We start from the raw sequence: 15,342 nt of genomic DNA on the forward strand, positions 1-15,342 counted from the left end.
ACTAACGTTCTCAAGCAATGTGAGTGAAGAGGTTTAAATTAGTGGCGCAACTTTGTCTTTGTGAGAATTTTTGTTCCAGTTGATGAACAGAATGACTGTTTGTCACACAGTAAAATGCCAGGAATGTGCTCATAAACACAATAATCTGTCAAGTGTTCTGATTGATGTGCTGCAGCTGAACATACTTCTATTATGATTGACTGTCAGCAGTGGTTCAGTGGGTAGCACTCCTTGCTGTGGTTCAGTGGGTAGTGTGTGCTAGGCCGTTGTAGCAGAGCCTGGTCTCCAATCGTCTTGGATCCCCTTGCCATTGGACCAAGACCTTGCTCTGTCAAGCCCGTGTGGTAGCTGGTGTGCAACGGCCACCCCACGTTAAAAGAATTCACGCACAGGCATCTTCCAACCTTTAAAATGAAGTTTGAGACCTGGAAAGTCAGGACCCTCATGGACAACCCCAACAGCGACAGACCGGAACGCCGTACTGCTCCCAAGCACCCCACCCACCCGCCCCTTCAACCACCGTCTGCCCCACCTGTGACAGAGACTGTAGGTCCCGCATTGGGCTCATCAGTCACCTGAGAACTCATTTTTAGTGTGGAAGCAAGTCATCCTCGGTTCCGAGAGACTGCCTAAGAAGAAGAAGAGAGCTGAGCAGTTCTTTGTTTTTGCCTTCCTGCACAGGGTAGCTTTAGAGTAGACTGATATACTGGCTGAGAAATTTGACTTACGCCCAAAACAGGCGCAAATTTAGCAGAGTCAAACCTCCCGTCCGCGCCAGCCTGAGGTCCCGAATTTAAATGCTGCCAGCGAGCTGCGGGTGTCAAACGGATGCTCCACTGCAACTTGTTGGACAGAGGGCTGTAAATAAGCCGGCTCTGATGGCAGGTCAGGTCAGGTCTAGGGACCGGTGATCCTGAGAGGGACCTCAAACTCCGGAGTTTTTTTTGGTGGACCCAGGAGGAGCTGTCCAGAATTTTTTTTTTTTTTAAGTTTCCTGTGCCTTTAATTCAGAGCGGCCGCCTTTAAGGATGGCCGGTCAGGCTGCCCAGTGCTTGGTGCAACTATATGGAGCACATGTGACACAATCTCTGCCAATTTGTACCTGAATTTCGCATTCGGGATCCTGCAACCGGAGTCGAATTTGCATTTTTAAGGTGGCTAACGCCTGTTTCAGGCAGACACCCTGAACAACAAAAAGTCACCTAACTCAATTTGGCATCCGCCGCGATTCCACCATAATTCAGGTGCACCAGATCAAGACACAAATTCAGAGGTCTGACACCAATTTTGTGCCTGATAAACGGGCTCTTGTGTGTTGAATTTCTCCCCCATTGTATTTAGTCAGCAATTTAACTGTAAAATATTCAACAAAGCTTTGACTTATTAAGAAAATGCTGGCTTTTTTTAAAAAGGAAAAATTAATAAATCGAGTGTTCTGAATTTAACACAGGATTCTCCTGGTCTCCCATCATAATGTAAGCAGGGGATCGGTAGAACCCTCTAAAAACAGCGTAAATGGGTAAAAATAGAGTGGTTGGTGGCGGGGGGGGGGGTCCATTGCTCTCCCACCAGAGAACCCACACAGAAATTCCAGGTGCTTATTTCATTAGAATTGCACATACACATTATATTGCTGCCTGTAGGCTGCTCCCAATGTTGCACTTTAACACCATCCTCAGAAAAGCACTTCTTACAACATCACCATGGAATTTCCATTACCCATGACGCTCATTCTTGTGGCTTCTCTCATTGAGGATGCCAGGTTAACGTCAATTAGTCGTGAATTATAGACCATTTGCCTCTGTGGAATTGCGTGCAGTAGAACTGCATTTACACGAATTTCAGCATCAGAGATAGCATTCTTTCATCCTCAACCCAGGGCTCAACCATTCCCTAGTCCATTCCTACACTCCGTGCTCTATCCTGAATATTTTTAATTTCTCCTTGGGATGTGTGCAACACTGAAAAAGCAGTATTAATTGCCCAGCCCTAGTTGCCCTAAGGGTATTTAGAGTCAGCCACATAGTATGGGACTGGTGTCATATGTAGGCCAGACAAGGTAGCAGTTTCTCTTCCCAGAAGGACGTTAGTCAACCAGTTGGGTGTTTACAACAATCCAATATGGTAATTTTTCTGATGCCAACACAAAGTTACTGAATCCAGTTTCATAACTTGTCATGGTAGGATTTGAACTTATGACCTCTGAGTTGCATAACTACTAGGCTACTGTATCTTTCTGTATCAGTTCACGCAATAATTCCTCATTAGCATGCCGCTTGCCGATTTCCCAACCAAAGCGGCAGAGAAGCCAGTGGGAAACTTCTGGCCAGCTGTTAAAATCTGGTGGCAGGAGGCCGTCTCCAGGGGTACAGTCCCCAGCACAAGGTGAGTGCTCCAGGAATGGAATCCCATTTGGGAAGAAGGGAGGAAGCCTAGGGTAGGGGAGGCCCACGGTTTCCTTGTAGAGCCCGGAGGAGCATTCCTGCTCCTTGGCCCACAGGGAAACTAAAAAATGTTTTTATATCTCCTGGCCTTTTCTCGTCAGGTCTTGCCTGGCGGGGAAGCCACCACTGCTCCCCCGTTCAGGCCTCATGATGACCTCGAGCCTGATCTGCATATTCAAAGACGACCCCACCAGCTTCAGGCATGTGTCCTTGCCTTCTCATCAGCCATGATCTCATTGAATGGCAGAGCAGGGTCGAGGGGCTGAATGGCCTACTCCTGTTCCTATGTTCTGCAAATTAAAATCGCAGTCGGCCGAATCAGGTTGTGAAAGGAGTGGGCAAGTCCCCCACTCCATTTAAATTGCCTCCCCGCCCCCCGCCCGCCCCCCCCCTCCCCCCCCCCCCCCCCCCCCCCGGCTCGGTTTCCACCAGGCAGGGCGAGTTAAAATCAAGCCCATTACTTCAACATGATTTTCACTGTAAACAAAACAGAGCCATTATACAGATCACTGCTAATGTAGACCTATATAATAAACGCGTATACTGCTGTACATTGTAGAATATAGAAATAAAGAACTTTCATATCATTTATGTATATGAAAGGGTTTCATATTAGTACAGTACTGTGGATGGCAAACTTAGCAAATTTTGAATCTTAAATTATACCAGTGAGATATGAGGGCGACTGTGAGATAACAAACATCCAGTTATTTATAACTGTTTCAATGCACCTGTAGTGATTTTATAAGTAGCTATGGACTACACAAGCTAGTAATTAATTACTAATGGATAAATTCTAGGTTACTATATACAACCGGGGGAATTTGGGTGCACTTTGTGAAATATAGTATACATGTACGAGGGCATTTCTTTTTACAACAGCAGTTATCAGTCAAATACATATGCTATATAAAATATTCTTAATACTATAATGAAGAACTAAAGTATCAAATTCTTTACTGTGTTCTTTGAAGTACAGATATGATGGATTAGGAGAGAGTAATTCCTGTGTTGTATTATGTGCCACTTTAATCTTCAGATGGTGAATGAATAGCAGATGGGATAATAAAGAAACTGTCCTTGCACAGTCTGGTCTTTCTCTGATGAGATTGGTACAGTTTGTATGCATTATACATCTATTTTAGTCAAGTCAGGTGGTTGAAAGAAAACAGTACAATTTGAAATGATCCAATTAGGATCTAACTTACTACTATTTTTTTGGAGGAGATTGAACCCAACATTAAAGTCCGACACCCAAACCTTTAATTTGAGCCTTGATTGGTCTGGTACAGATGTTAACAACAAAGTGGGGATTAAGGTCTATACATTATATAATGAAGCTTAGGCCACGATTTTGCCGGCGTTCAGAGGGCGGGTTCAGAGGCGGGTCAGCTGTTAAATTCGGAATGATTGACAGCAGGTTGGGAACCCGCCACGAACCGGCCTCCTTGTAATTTTCCAACGTGTCGGGTCTGCAATTTCAGAACAGGCCCGACACCAAGCAGCGGGTGAGGCATTTAAGATAGTTAACTGCTTGTTAAATTCTTGTTAACTACTATTTTGCCAGACGTTTTCTATTTCCCACATTTTTAACAAGGTTCCCATCGTTTGGAGGTCATGTCAGGTAAATAGATCGGGTTCTCTATGTCTCCCCATTGCTGTGAATAGATGACAGCAGCAAAAGTGGTACAAAAGCTACCATTTCACAGCTGTTCACTTTCCAATGTCAGAATCACAGAAACCCCACAGTGTAGAGGCCATTTCGGCCCATCGAGCCTGCACCGACACATATCCCACCCGATCCCCGTAACCCCTACACCAACACATATCCCACCCTATCCCCATAACCCCACGTATTTAATCCCCCTAACACTAAGGGTCAATTTATCATAGCCAATCAACCTAACCCGCACATCTTTGGACTGTGGGAGGAAACCGGAGCACCCGGAGAAAACCCACGCAAACACGGGGAGAATGTGCAAACTCCACACAGACAGTCGCCCGAGGCCGGATTCGAACCCGGGTCCCTGGCGCTGTGAGGCAACCGTGCTAACCACTATGCCACCGTGCTTGAGCCTTCAGGACTTGGGAGACACTTTTGAGCTGTATGCAGTTTGGAACTATTTGGAGTAAACTCTCTCTCCACTGTTACCTCCTTGGAGCAAGCTCTCTCACCATTGACAGATCGCTTCTGTCACCTCAACTTCAGCTGTCATGTATTATGTGTATTCCAGCAACATCGGTGCCCTTGAAAAAATCGCACCTTGGTCCTCTGAATCCCTCCACGATCAGCCCCAACACCAACATCACCATGCACACCAACATCACCAACAACAACACCAACCTTCTCTGCAATCACCTGATGCTGCACAGGACACAGAGCATCAGCACCCGACCACATTGCTGCCCGGGAGGCCAGCGATGGCATCACCATGGCCAGATTTACTTCACTTGATGCTGTACACCCTGGCTGCCACATGATGTGCCAGGTTAACACCACCCCACACCAGCAACATAAAGCATTCCTACAATGACCAAGCCATTCCTTTCACACTCATCACCATTGCGGGGGATACTGTTATGTCTCACCATTCACTGAAACTCACAAAGACCACTTCCAAAGATGAGCACAGATCTGTACAATAAGGCAAAGTGTTGAAAATAAAGATTTTAATGTTTGACAACACATTAACAGAAACTTTACATGAACATTGCATAAGACACACACATGCCTACCCTTGTGTGTTGTTAGTTGGAATGATTGGACTAGGATGAGGGTGAATGTGAGGGGTGGCTAGTGAGATGGGGAAGTGATCATATAGATAGGGATGGGTGGAGGTGCAAGGTAAGTTGGTGTGAGTAAGGATGTGCAGGAGTAGGGTAGGGAAGGCAGAGTAATGGGGATGTGATGAGTGGCACAGGAGGATGAGGTTGAGTGTGGCTTTGCAGTAACGTTTCGTGATCTACTGAGATCATTGAAAGGTTTGCACCACTGCAGCCTGGTACTCCTGATGACATCCCTGCTTTTGCCCTCCTGTGCAATGTGCAACCAGGCTGCTTTGGTGTCCTGGGGAGGTCTCTTCCACCCATGGGAAGGGAAGAGAATCTCCCTGCATGCTGTGACTCCCTCCATAAGCATATGAAGAGAGTCATGCGAGAGCCTAAGTGCAGCCGTGCTTGTCAGTGTTTGCAGCACTTCAGTGCTGCAGTACACTGTGACAGCACAACTGTCAAAATGAATGTGGCCATGGTCCCTTTAAGGAAACCGGCTGATGACGCGTCATCAAATGACGTCATCAGACCCGCTTCCTTTTAATTGGCTGGGAACCTCGCAGGATGGGCTTAACAAGCCCTATCAATGGAAAATCCTTTTGACAGCGCGGCTGTAGCCGGGAGCGGGACCGGAACCCGCCAACCAGCACTCCCGGCGCGAACCCGCCTCCGCTGGGAAAATCCAGCCCTAAGTGTCCAGTCTGAAATCAAGTTTTTTTTTCTGAGTTCAGTTTTCTGTGTCCCATTTACGCTGCAGCGTCTTGCTGGGGCACTTCCATTGTTGGTCTCCGTTCTGCCTTTAGTAGTCATGAAACTACTCCAGAGGTGTTTTCAGTTGGTACTGCACAATTTAAAACGGCTTCTATTGTACATATTGTACCAGATCTGCCAGAATTATCTCTGGATTGCACGGTAAATTCTGGCATAAAACTGCCAGTATAAATGGAGCATTAGAGATTTTGGACCAACAAGTTAGCAGCTCTGAAAGACTTGTCTTTCTTATACAATGATGTACTTGAAATTGTAATGATTCCTTTTAGTTTTTTGAATGCAAAGCACCTTATACAGATGTGTAGAATATTCTAGAGATTAGTAAATGGAACTGTTCCATTGTTTCCTGGTTGACTGCTAATGGGCTGGAATTATGATCAATCAGCACCTGAAAAATGGGTGCTAAAGTTTTGTTCCCATAGCTCTCCTGAATAACAATGCTCCCAAACTTTCTCTATATAGTGTCTGCAACTGATTGAGCCAAAAGAAGGTGCAGTGATGTCAATTGCACGCAAATGAATGTCAGAGGACTTTGTACTCAGATTCCCTCTAATACCACTGGGTGCAGATCAGGGGTAAACTGCCTCATACAACCTGGCGCTACCGATTGCTGAGCTGCTATTTAAGTGCTATCACTCTTAAAAGGGCAGGCAGGTATTGTCAGGATAGGTTGTTATTTTTTATTTTTATTTAAAAGATTTCCCATTTGAGGACTTGTTGCAGAGTGCTATTAGTCCTTTACGCTTAGTGATGGAGTTCGTGCTCAGTTTTTGCATTATGGCTTACTTGGAGGCAGCTGCCAGGAAACAACCATAAGCTGTTTGGGCACCTGCTGAAGTCATTCACTTGTCCCTTTGCTGAGTCACTGACAACTGTTCCCCCATCTCAGAGTAGGAATTTCCCCCTCCCATTGCTCCATGCCACCTGGAATGAAAGGAGAAGCCTGAGAGTGAAACCAGCATTCTCCTCCTATTCTCATACCATCATTCTTCATACCCGTACTTGTTTCCAGCTATTGCTTGGTACCACAATGCCACCCTTTTACCAGGTCCCTCCAAGGCCCCTGGACTGCTGCTTGGATAATCACGGGGGTGTTCCATTTTACTAAAAGAGAAAATACAGCATTGAAAAATCACAACTTTTGCTGCATATAATTAGTTTTAGCACTGTTGGTGCTGAGGAGATGGATCTCCATTCTCCCCAAGATGGCCTTCAGATGGCTTTATAAAAGTTTTGAATGATGACATCCCAGCATGGTCCAGAGGGGAATTGACAGAAGTTCACATGTGTGCACGTCACATGGACCAAGAAAATAATATTGTGGCAGCTGGCCCTCATGATATTGCAAAATGCTTTGGAATGTATTTATGTTCCTACACATATGATTGAACACTGCCCACAAGTGTATCAAGTCTCTTGACATATTGGACTGAGTTTTTTCTCTATGCTCTGAGACCGTAGTGGGGGGTTGAAAGAACAGCTAGTTCATGCGTCCCTCTTATCACTGTTGATCCTATGGGGGATACAACATGTGAGAAACTTCCTCCCACTGACCAACTTAATGGTTTAGAATCTTCCTCAAATGCCACCTTCAGCCAAATCCAGTTTCCTTGCTATAATAAAAACAAAAAATGCTGGAAATACTCAGCAGGTCAGGCAGCATCTGTGGAGAGTGAAACAGAGTTAACGTTTCAGGTCGATGGCCTTTCCAGTTTCCTTGCACTGGACAGATTCCTCCTCGACCTCCTTCAAGGTCGCGCAGTTATCTTGACCCCCATGACTTTGAAGTATCTGTGATAGGACAAAATTTCTGCTTGTTAGCATGTTTTTTGTTTGTGTGCTATATTGCAGCTTATCAATATTCTTTCACAATTAGTTGTAATCCTTGTTATATTGTGCTAAAGCATCCTCTGCCAGTCACATTGAAGGTGGGATTGATTCCTCTGGGAATCTGGTTCTTTTCAGGAATGAAGAAAGGTTTCGGAGGTTGTGATTGTTCCTGTAAAAAGGTGACCTGTCTATTCACATTGTCAAACTATTTGTGCTGTCCAAAGGTTTAAAAACTAGGGATACAATTTGAAAATTTGAGAATTAAGAGAAAATTGGAAATTCAGGTAGAACTATTTCATTCAAAGGGTAATTAAAGTACGAACTAAGTTACAATAGAACATAATGTTAAACTCCCCCCCATTCCCCCACCACTACCGCCCCATACCTTATATCCTGTTAATAGAGAGCAATGATCTTAATAGTTGGGAAGGCAGAGTTGTTGAGTAAATCTACCTTAGCAATGTTGTAGGCCAGAATCAGAACTGAATGATCAAATGCTATTTATAAGCAGCAAGTGATTTTATAAAATAATCTGAATTATGTAATTGTTAGATTCATTTTATTTTGTATGTGTAAGTTTGTATATATAATATATACAAGATGCATCTTTCTAAACCTTATCATTATTGATCAGGAAGTGGCAGTGACAGCCTGAGCCTGTAAGATTCCAAATGGAATATGCTGCTTTTTTATTTCAATGTCCTTATCACAGAAGTACCATGTACAGGGTTGTGAATGAGTAGTTCGGTAAAGAATTGACAGGAATGTTGAATGCATGTGTGTTTGTGTGTATATAATGTTAAAAAGAAACTATTTACAATAAATAGGCATAAGTCAATACTAAAGTTAAAGGTTTCTAAGTTAGCACAGTCAGGAGTGGTACAGTCAGATATACTGTATTGGGCTAGAGTTTCCGCTTTGGGTGTAATTGTCACTCTGAGCGCAAATTGTGCTCAAAATTGTGCTAGTTTTGCAAAGTGAATTTTTTGCTCAAGTTTCCACTCAAACTCATTTGCATATCACCAAACATAAAATCTTCCATGAACCAGCGCAATCAGGTAACATTTTATATTCCTTGATATATTTAAGAGTGGTAACCTGGTGCAGTTTTATTAATACAGCTGAAAATGAATTTATCACAAAAAAATAAGCACTTTTTAATCAGAGTGTGAGTAACCGATTTTAAATAACTGAAAATGACTTTAAAAAAAACTATACAGAACCATTTACTAGTTATATTGGCATACAGTAGCCAGTTTCTTAGTAAATTAAAAAAATTATATTTAAAAGCTTTTTAAAGATGCCCTTGCACCTAAAAAAAAAAGCTTAATTTTAACAGCCTCCTCGAAGGTTCGCAAATGGGCGCAATTAGTGGAAACTCACCATAGCGATTAATTCGATCCAGGGCCATTGGCCGTCAACCTCACATCGGGGTCCAAAATTATGTCATTGGACCCTGACATTTACATATTAACGAGCCCCTTCGATGCTGAAGATCGGCCCCACAACTCCATAAGTTCACTAACATAACATCTTCCATCTGTGCGTAATATTTTGATAGTGGATTCTGATAAGTTTTGTTTGGTTGCTCAAGTCTTTAATGCTCAGTTGCATTTTGTGGGCGGGGCCGGCTTCCAGCACGATTTTTTTTTAAAGATCACGGAAACTCGATTTCCGCCGGACATAATTTGCGCTTGAAACTCCTTGACCTTTTGCGCAGCTTTGGCCGATTTCAGGCAAATTGTGCTGGAAATACCAGCACAAGCTAACGGAAACTCTACCCCATCATCTTGCATTTGTTTAGAAACAAGCTGGTGAACAGAAGACTATCTTTGCAAATATAGCAGGATATAGAAATACGCCCTTTAATACCAATACTGATGTTTCCCATTTGTCATTAACTTTTCATTTTGCGGATTGATTAGGTGAACTTCCTTATTACTACAAAGGAAATGAAACGTTTGAAGTTTATATTTCCTTATTTCATGTGTGTGGAATGAAACAGTTACAATTTCTGTCATGAATCTTGAACTAGGAAATGCCAAGTGTTTCCTGTTCAGTCAGAAGCTGAGCTGAAAGTAAAACCAACTCTGGTTCAAACATATCATAATGTTTTTATTTCTCTATGTACAAAAAAATACAAAGAGAGCGGAGAAAATTCCACAATGGAATAGTTCATTCCATTCCTGTGAGTTCTTACCTTATCTAAATTTAAAAAAGGACAAATAGGGAACGCTTTACAGCTGGACTCATATGGATCTACTTTAGTAGTCATTTGTTATTACTGTACTGCATAATAAATACCACAGCTTTTCAATCTACACAGCTAGGAACATTACTGACCTGGTTCACTATCATTTAATTGGTCACATATAGTTTAATCATTTTCTGGGTCATTTTTTTAAGTTACGCAATCCTCAAATTATTTAAAGGGGAAACCTAAACATGAAACGCATATGGTTTAATTTAAAAAAAATAAAGTTTGCAACTAAGCATTAAAAACTTAAGCAACCAAACAAAATTGATCAGAATCCACTATCAAGATATTAACCACAGATGGAAGATGTCATGTTGGTCAATTTATCGAGTTTTGGGGCCAATCTTCAGCACCGTATGGGGCTCATTAATATGTAAATATCAAGCACCAATGGCATAATTCAGACCCCAACGTGATGTTAACTGCCAATTGCAGTTAATTTATTTCAGGTTTCCTTGTGGGCGGGGTGGAGCAGGAGTGCTCCTCTGGGCCGCACGAGCAAACCTTGAGCCTCCCTGCCCTGGGCTTTCCTACTCTTCTCTGATCGCGGCCACATCTGGACCCTCTCCCCACCCCAACCCCCGCCCCCAGCCACTTTCCATATGTTAGGGACCATTTCTACGGGTTCCTGGCGGTGGCCTCCGCCACCCCAAATCCCAGTCTTGCCCACCGACCAGGTAGTGATTCCCTTCGGGTTAGGGCGCGAGTTTCTGTTGAATCATTTAATTGAGATCCTGGAGTTAAAATCTCCCAGTCCTCATGCTGTAGGATGGGGGTGGGGAGAGTGGACGGTTTGTTGTCAGCCTCAGCCCCCCAACCCCACACTGCAGTTAAAATCGGCCCTTTCGTTACTTGATAGTTTCTTACTGCAACCCTCAAAAGGTTAAAAGTTCCACTGGATATAACATACAATATAAGAACTAACTTAAACTTTTAAGAACATTTTAAACTTTTAAAATTAGACTCTTGGAGGTCAATACTCAGTCCTCAGAACCTCATATTCCACCTATATCTTGTGACTTCCAACTGTAGTAATATGGCAGGACTAACGCACCCAATCAGCTCTACATAAAATGTAATATTTTATATCCCAACAGACATTTTTGCTGACATCTTAATTAGTGTTTGTTGCAATTCTTTTAACCATGTTAAATTTTATTTTCCATGTATTATGCATTTATTTCTGCAGATGACTAACTGTTTAAGTTTATTCTGTCGTCTCGCACCTGCTTAACTTGAGTTTGTGCCACAAAATCCAAAATGCATTTGTTCTGCTTGTCATTTAATGTTTCACTTGTGTTTTCTTTTTCCTGTAGTAATAACAAGTAGTGGCTATAGTCCAAGAGGAATACACCAATATTCACCACAGCTCTATCCTTCCAAGTGAGTATAAAAAACCTTTTAGCCAGTCAAAGTGAATGTCGTCCAAGTATTTAGATTTCCGTGGAAACCAAATTGTGTATAAACCTGGTTTACATTAGTGAAATTTCTCAAATGTGCAAGAAAAACGCATCTTCTTTACATTATTTTTGATTACGTTGTCACACAAGACAAAGTTGTATTTTTTACATCTGAAGCAATAAAATTGGCATTGGTGCTTTTCACAACCAACTGACATCACCAAGTACAGTAATACAGTAGAGATGTATCAGAGGAAAAAAAGATCTGGACGTTACTGTTTGGCACTGTGATGCGGGTATAAACATGTCTTACTCTTTTTGTAGTGGGCAGCTTGACATAGCTTTCTGTTCTCCATAGGCCATACCCACACATTCTTTCCACACCAGCAGCACAGTCAATGTCGGCTTATGCTGGACAAACCCAGTATTCAGGAATGCAGCAGCCAGCGGTTTATGCAGCATATTCTCAAACAGGCCAGCACTATGGATTACCCACTTATGGTAAGGCAGTTCTCTGAGGCTTTACTAAATTAATTACTCTGCAGCGTGTTTTGTTTTGTTTAGTCGGTTGTCCACGGTAAGACAAAGGGATGAAAATTTCATTTCCAAGAAAAAATAAGTTAGCAAATTTAATGTTTCAACCAGTTTGGGTGTGCTGTTTGTTGTCAGGAATCAAGACAGAAGGGGGACTACCGCAAGCACAATCTGCATTGCAGACTGGATGCCTTAGTTACAGCCCAGGATTTACTGCACCCCAACCAGGCCAAACGCCATATTCCTATCAGATGCAAGGTTAGTGTGATGTTATTTTCTCCCTTTATGTCTGCTTGCCAACTAATTTACTTTTGACTTTTGTAGTCCTGTTCTTATTCTGAATGGTGATACATTGATTTTTAACAGCTATTTCAAGCTTTCAAAATAATTGCACAGAGGCTTGAAGTAGTCTCACGCTGATAAAGTTATTCCGCAAGCCTGATTATTTACTTTTGAAATACTTGAATGTTAATGTTACAACCAGAAATCTTTGATACTTACTTTAGGTTATTTCTTCAAATTACTATGATGCTGGTTTTCCTGACCTTTGCCCCTGGGAAATCCCTGGATGCAAAGGTCAAGAAAACAATCTGGGTCAAAGGCAGGTATATGGGGGGGAAAATTGGGTTGCTTTGCGCAAAGCCCCGAGCGCTCGGGTGCAGCGCTGCTGACACCTCCCGTGAAATTCAGCGGGAGTTTAGCGGCAGCGGTAGCCAGTAGCGCCCCACGGCGCTGCACCTCCGGCGATGATGTCATCACCGTGCGCAATGCCCCACTCGCACAAACTTCAGTTGCGCCAGCTGACCTATCGCCGGACAATATGTCCGACAGGGTCTGGGTGGCGTTTTTGCAGCCGTGGTGGCACGGGGTACGGTAGCATAGTGGTTATGTTACTGGACTAGTAATCCAGTGGCCTGGACTAATGATCCGGAGGATGTGAGTTCAAATCCCACCACAGCAGCTGGGGAATTTAAATTCAGTTAATTAAATAAATCTGGAATTAAAAAGCTAGTATCAGTAATGGTGACCATGAAACTACTGGATTGTTGGAGAAACCCAACTGGTTCACTAATGTCCTTTAGAGAAGGAAATCTGCTGTCCTTACCCGGTCTGGCCTATATGTGACTCCAGACCCACAGAAATGTGGTTGACTCTTAACTGCCCTCTGAAATGGTCTAGCAAACCACTCAGTTGTACCAAACCGCTACAACAAACTCAGCACTGTGGGACTACTTTCACCACAAGGACTGCAGTGGTTCAAGAAGGTGGCTGACCACCACCTTCTCAAGGGCATATACGGATGGGCAATAAATGCCGGCCTTGCCCGTGACGCCCACATCCCGTGAACGAATAAAAAAGAAAAATTTAAAGGGCAGGTGTCAGGCTGCCATTTTTTTTTGGCTGCCTGCCAGCACCTGCCCCCTTCCCCTTTTTTATTCAGGGTGCCGGCTGCGATCGCTCAGCCCGGCACTCCTCTTGAGTGCCAGTCTGCTTTCCCGGCACCCCGCTCCCAGTGGTCCAGCAGGGCCCCGGTGCGTGCAACACTAGGCCCCTCCCCTTTAATCAGGGGAGGGAGGCCTGCAATACCGCGGCGCTATGTGCCGACGCGCTGTTGCCCGTAGTGCCGCGATATTCACTTGTAGCACCCCAGGAAGGAAGGGGAGCGCTTCTTGGGGTGCTACCACTCAAGTTACGGCGCAGGGGTGCTAACTTTTTCGGGGTGCTAACCGGCGAACTTAGCGCCCCAAAGGGGGTGTCACCAAATTTTTCCCCCATGGAGTAAGATCGCAGATCAGCCATGATCTCAACAAATGGCAGAACAAACTCGAGGGGCTGAATGGCCTACTTCTGTTCCTGTGTTCCTATGTTCCTAATTCAAGCCTAATGCAGCCGGCGACAATTGAGAAGATTTGGGACGGATGCCCGATTTTACGTTCAATTGACTTCAGTGGAGTGCAAAATCAAGAGGGGTGTAAATCGGGCGCCCAACCTGAACCCACCCAGTTCCCAGCGAGCGAGTTAGGTTAAAATCGGGGGGCTGAAATTTACAGGAGTTTAAGCTCCAGAAAAATTCAAGACTAAATACTTTCAGATGTACTGCTGCTTTAAATTCCAATTGTCACCAGGTCAGCAGATCAACGAGCTTAACGCAGTCTTTACTGGTCTATGTAAAACTTTCAGTATGGACAAATTTGGCGCGGAATTTCCTTGGAGCTGCTCCCACTCCGCTGCTGTAACTTTGCCAGAAACCCTGTCTGTGCAGTTCCAGCGAAGTGACGGTGGTGGAGCGGGAGCAGCTTCGAGGAAATCCCCGGGGGGCGAGGGGGAGGAGGGGTTTGGGTGTTCAATGGATCCTGTTCTCTCTCAAAAAAACTATTAGTAGTCTTTTTTTTACAAAATCGTGTTTTACTAGAATTGAAAATCTTGAAATCTTGAAAAACTGCTGAAGTAAGCATAAGCTTTGATTGTAAAAAGTGTGGCTGTAAGAATGAACAGTAATTTATTTATTTTTAGAAACAGTACCGGTAATCCTATTTCTGGTCACCTTTTGGCCTTGAATTTTCTCTGATTTTCTGCCTCTGCACCCCTGTAACATCGTTAGAAGCGCGGTGGAAACCCCAGCAGAAGAAAGTCCGAGGAAAGTCAGGCCGTTCGTAACAGAAACTGTTTTAACAATTTACAGTTGGACCTGAGCTTGCATTCCAACCTAATGAGATCTGGTGTGGTGGCTCTTTTTCCCCAAAGTCTATTCTCTGTCACATTTAAACTGTTGAGCAGATTTCAAGATACTATTTGAAGAAGCTATTGTTGTTTCAGATCTAAAATAGTCACCAATAAGATTTCTAGAATGAACTGAAAATTGGAGGTGGGGAGGGGGGGTGGTTGCGGGGGCGGTGGTGGTGGGAAGGGTGGGTGAATTCATTGCAGCCAAAAAAAACATCCAAAATAATTATTGATCCTGGGGTAGCCAATAGCCACTTTCCTAACTTGCCATAATAAAACCGGCATAGTGGGCCCCACTTCTGCCTGGATTATACCCTGATCACGGCTGCATCATGCAGGTGTATATTGCATTGGGAGCAGAGGAATCGGAACTGGCTGATATTCAAGCAGGTGACATCATCCTCTTCTAATGTCAAAATGGGGAGGGGTGGGGAAGGATGCAAGAAGCACCCGTGTCCCCCCAAACCCACCCCACCCCCCTGGCCAGAATTCTTCGTCAGCATAAAAAAGGGGCAGTGACCCAGTGAAACTGGATCCTCGTCCAAATTCCACCATCTCCTGCATCCAATCAATGCATTGGAAATGCCTTCTTTGATCCGGGAACTTTGGG

At 43.9% G+C, this 15,342-nt stretch overlaps 1 protein-coding gene across 27 annotated transcripts in view; it reads left to right on the forward strand.

Annotated features, from left to right (window-relative positions):
• Window positions 1-15,342, forward strand: part of eya4 (EYA transcriptional coactivator and phosphatase 4) — a 496,999-nt gene that overhangs the window by 375,666 nt on the left and 105,991 nt on the right. For 26 of the 27 annotated variants that reach the window (XR_015079577.1, XR_015079576.1, XM_085997581.1 and 23 more), the window contains 3 exons: window positions 11,391-11,457; window positions 11,833-11,975; window positions 12,144-12,266. Coding sequence is in view for 25 of the 27 variants with exons in the window: in XM_085997581.1 (XP_085853707.1) it covers window positions 11,391-11,457; window positions 11,833-11,975; window positions 12,144-12,266 (333 nt within the window). In the remaining 2 variants the exon portion in view is untranslated. Of the gene's footprint in view, window positions 1-7,977; window positions 7,997-11,390; window positions 11,458-11,832; window positions 11,976-12,143; window positions 12,267-15,342 lie in introns of those variants that run through there. The other variant, XM_085997602.1, reaches the window with a different exon arrangement.

This window comes from Somniosus microcephalus, chromosome 9, assembly GCF_052327205.1.
Source record: "Somniosus microcephalus isolate GS21.2 chromosome 9, FLI_Smic_1.0, whole genome shotgun sequence".
Classification (NCBI taxonomy): domain Eukaryota; kingdom Metazoa; phylum Chordata; class Chondrichthyes; order Squaliformes; family Somniosidae; genus Somniosus; species Somniosus microcephalus.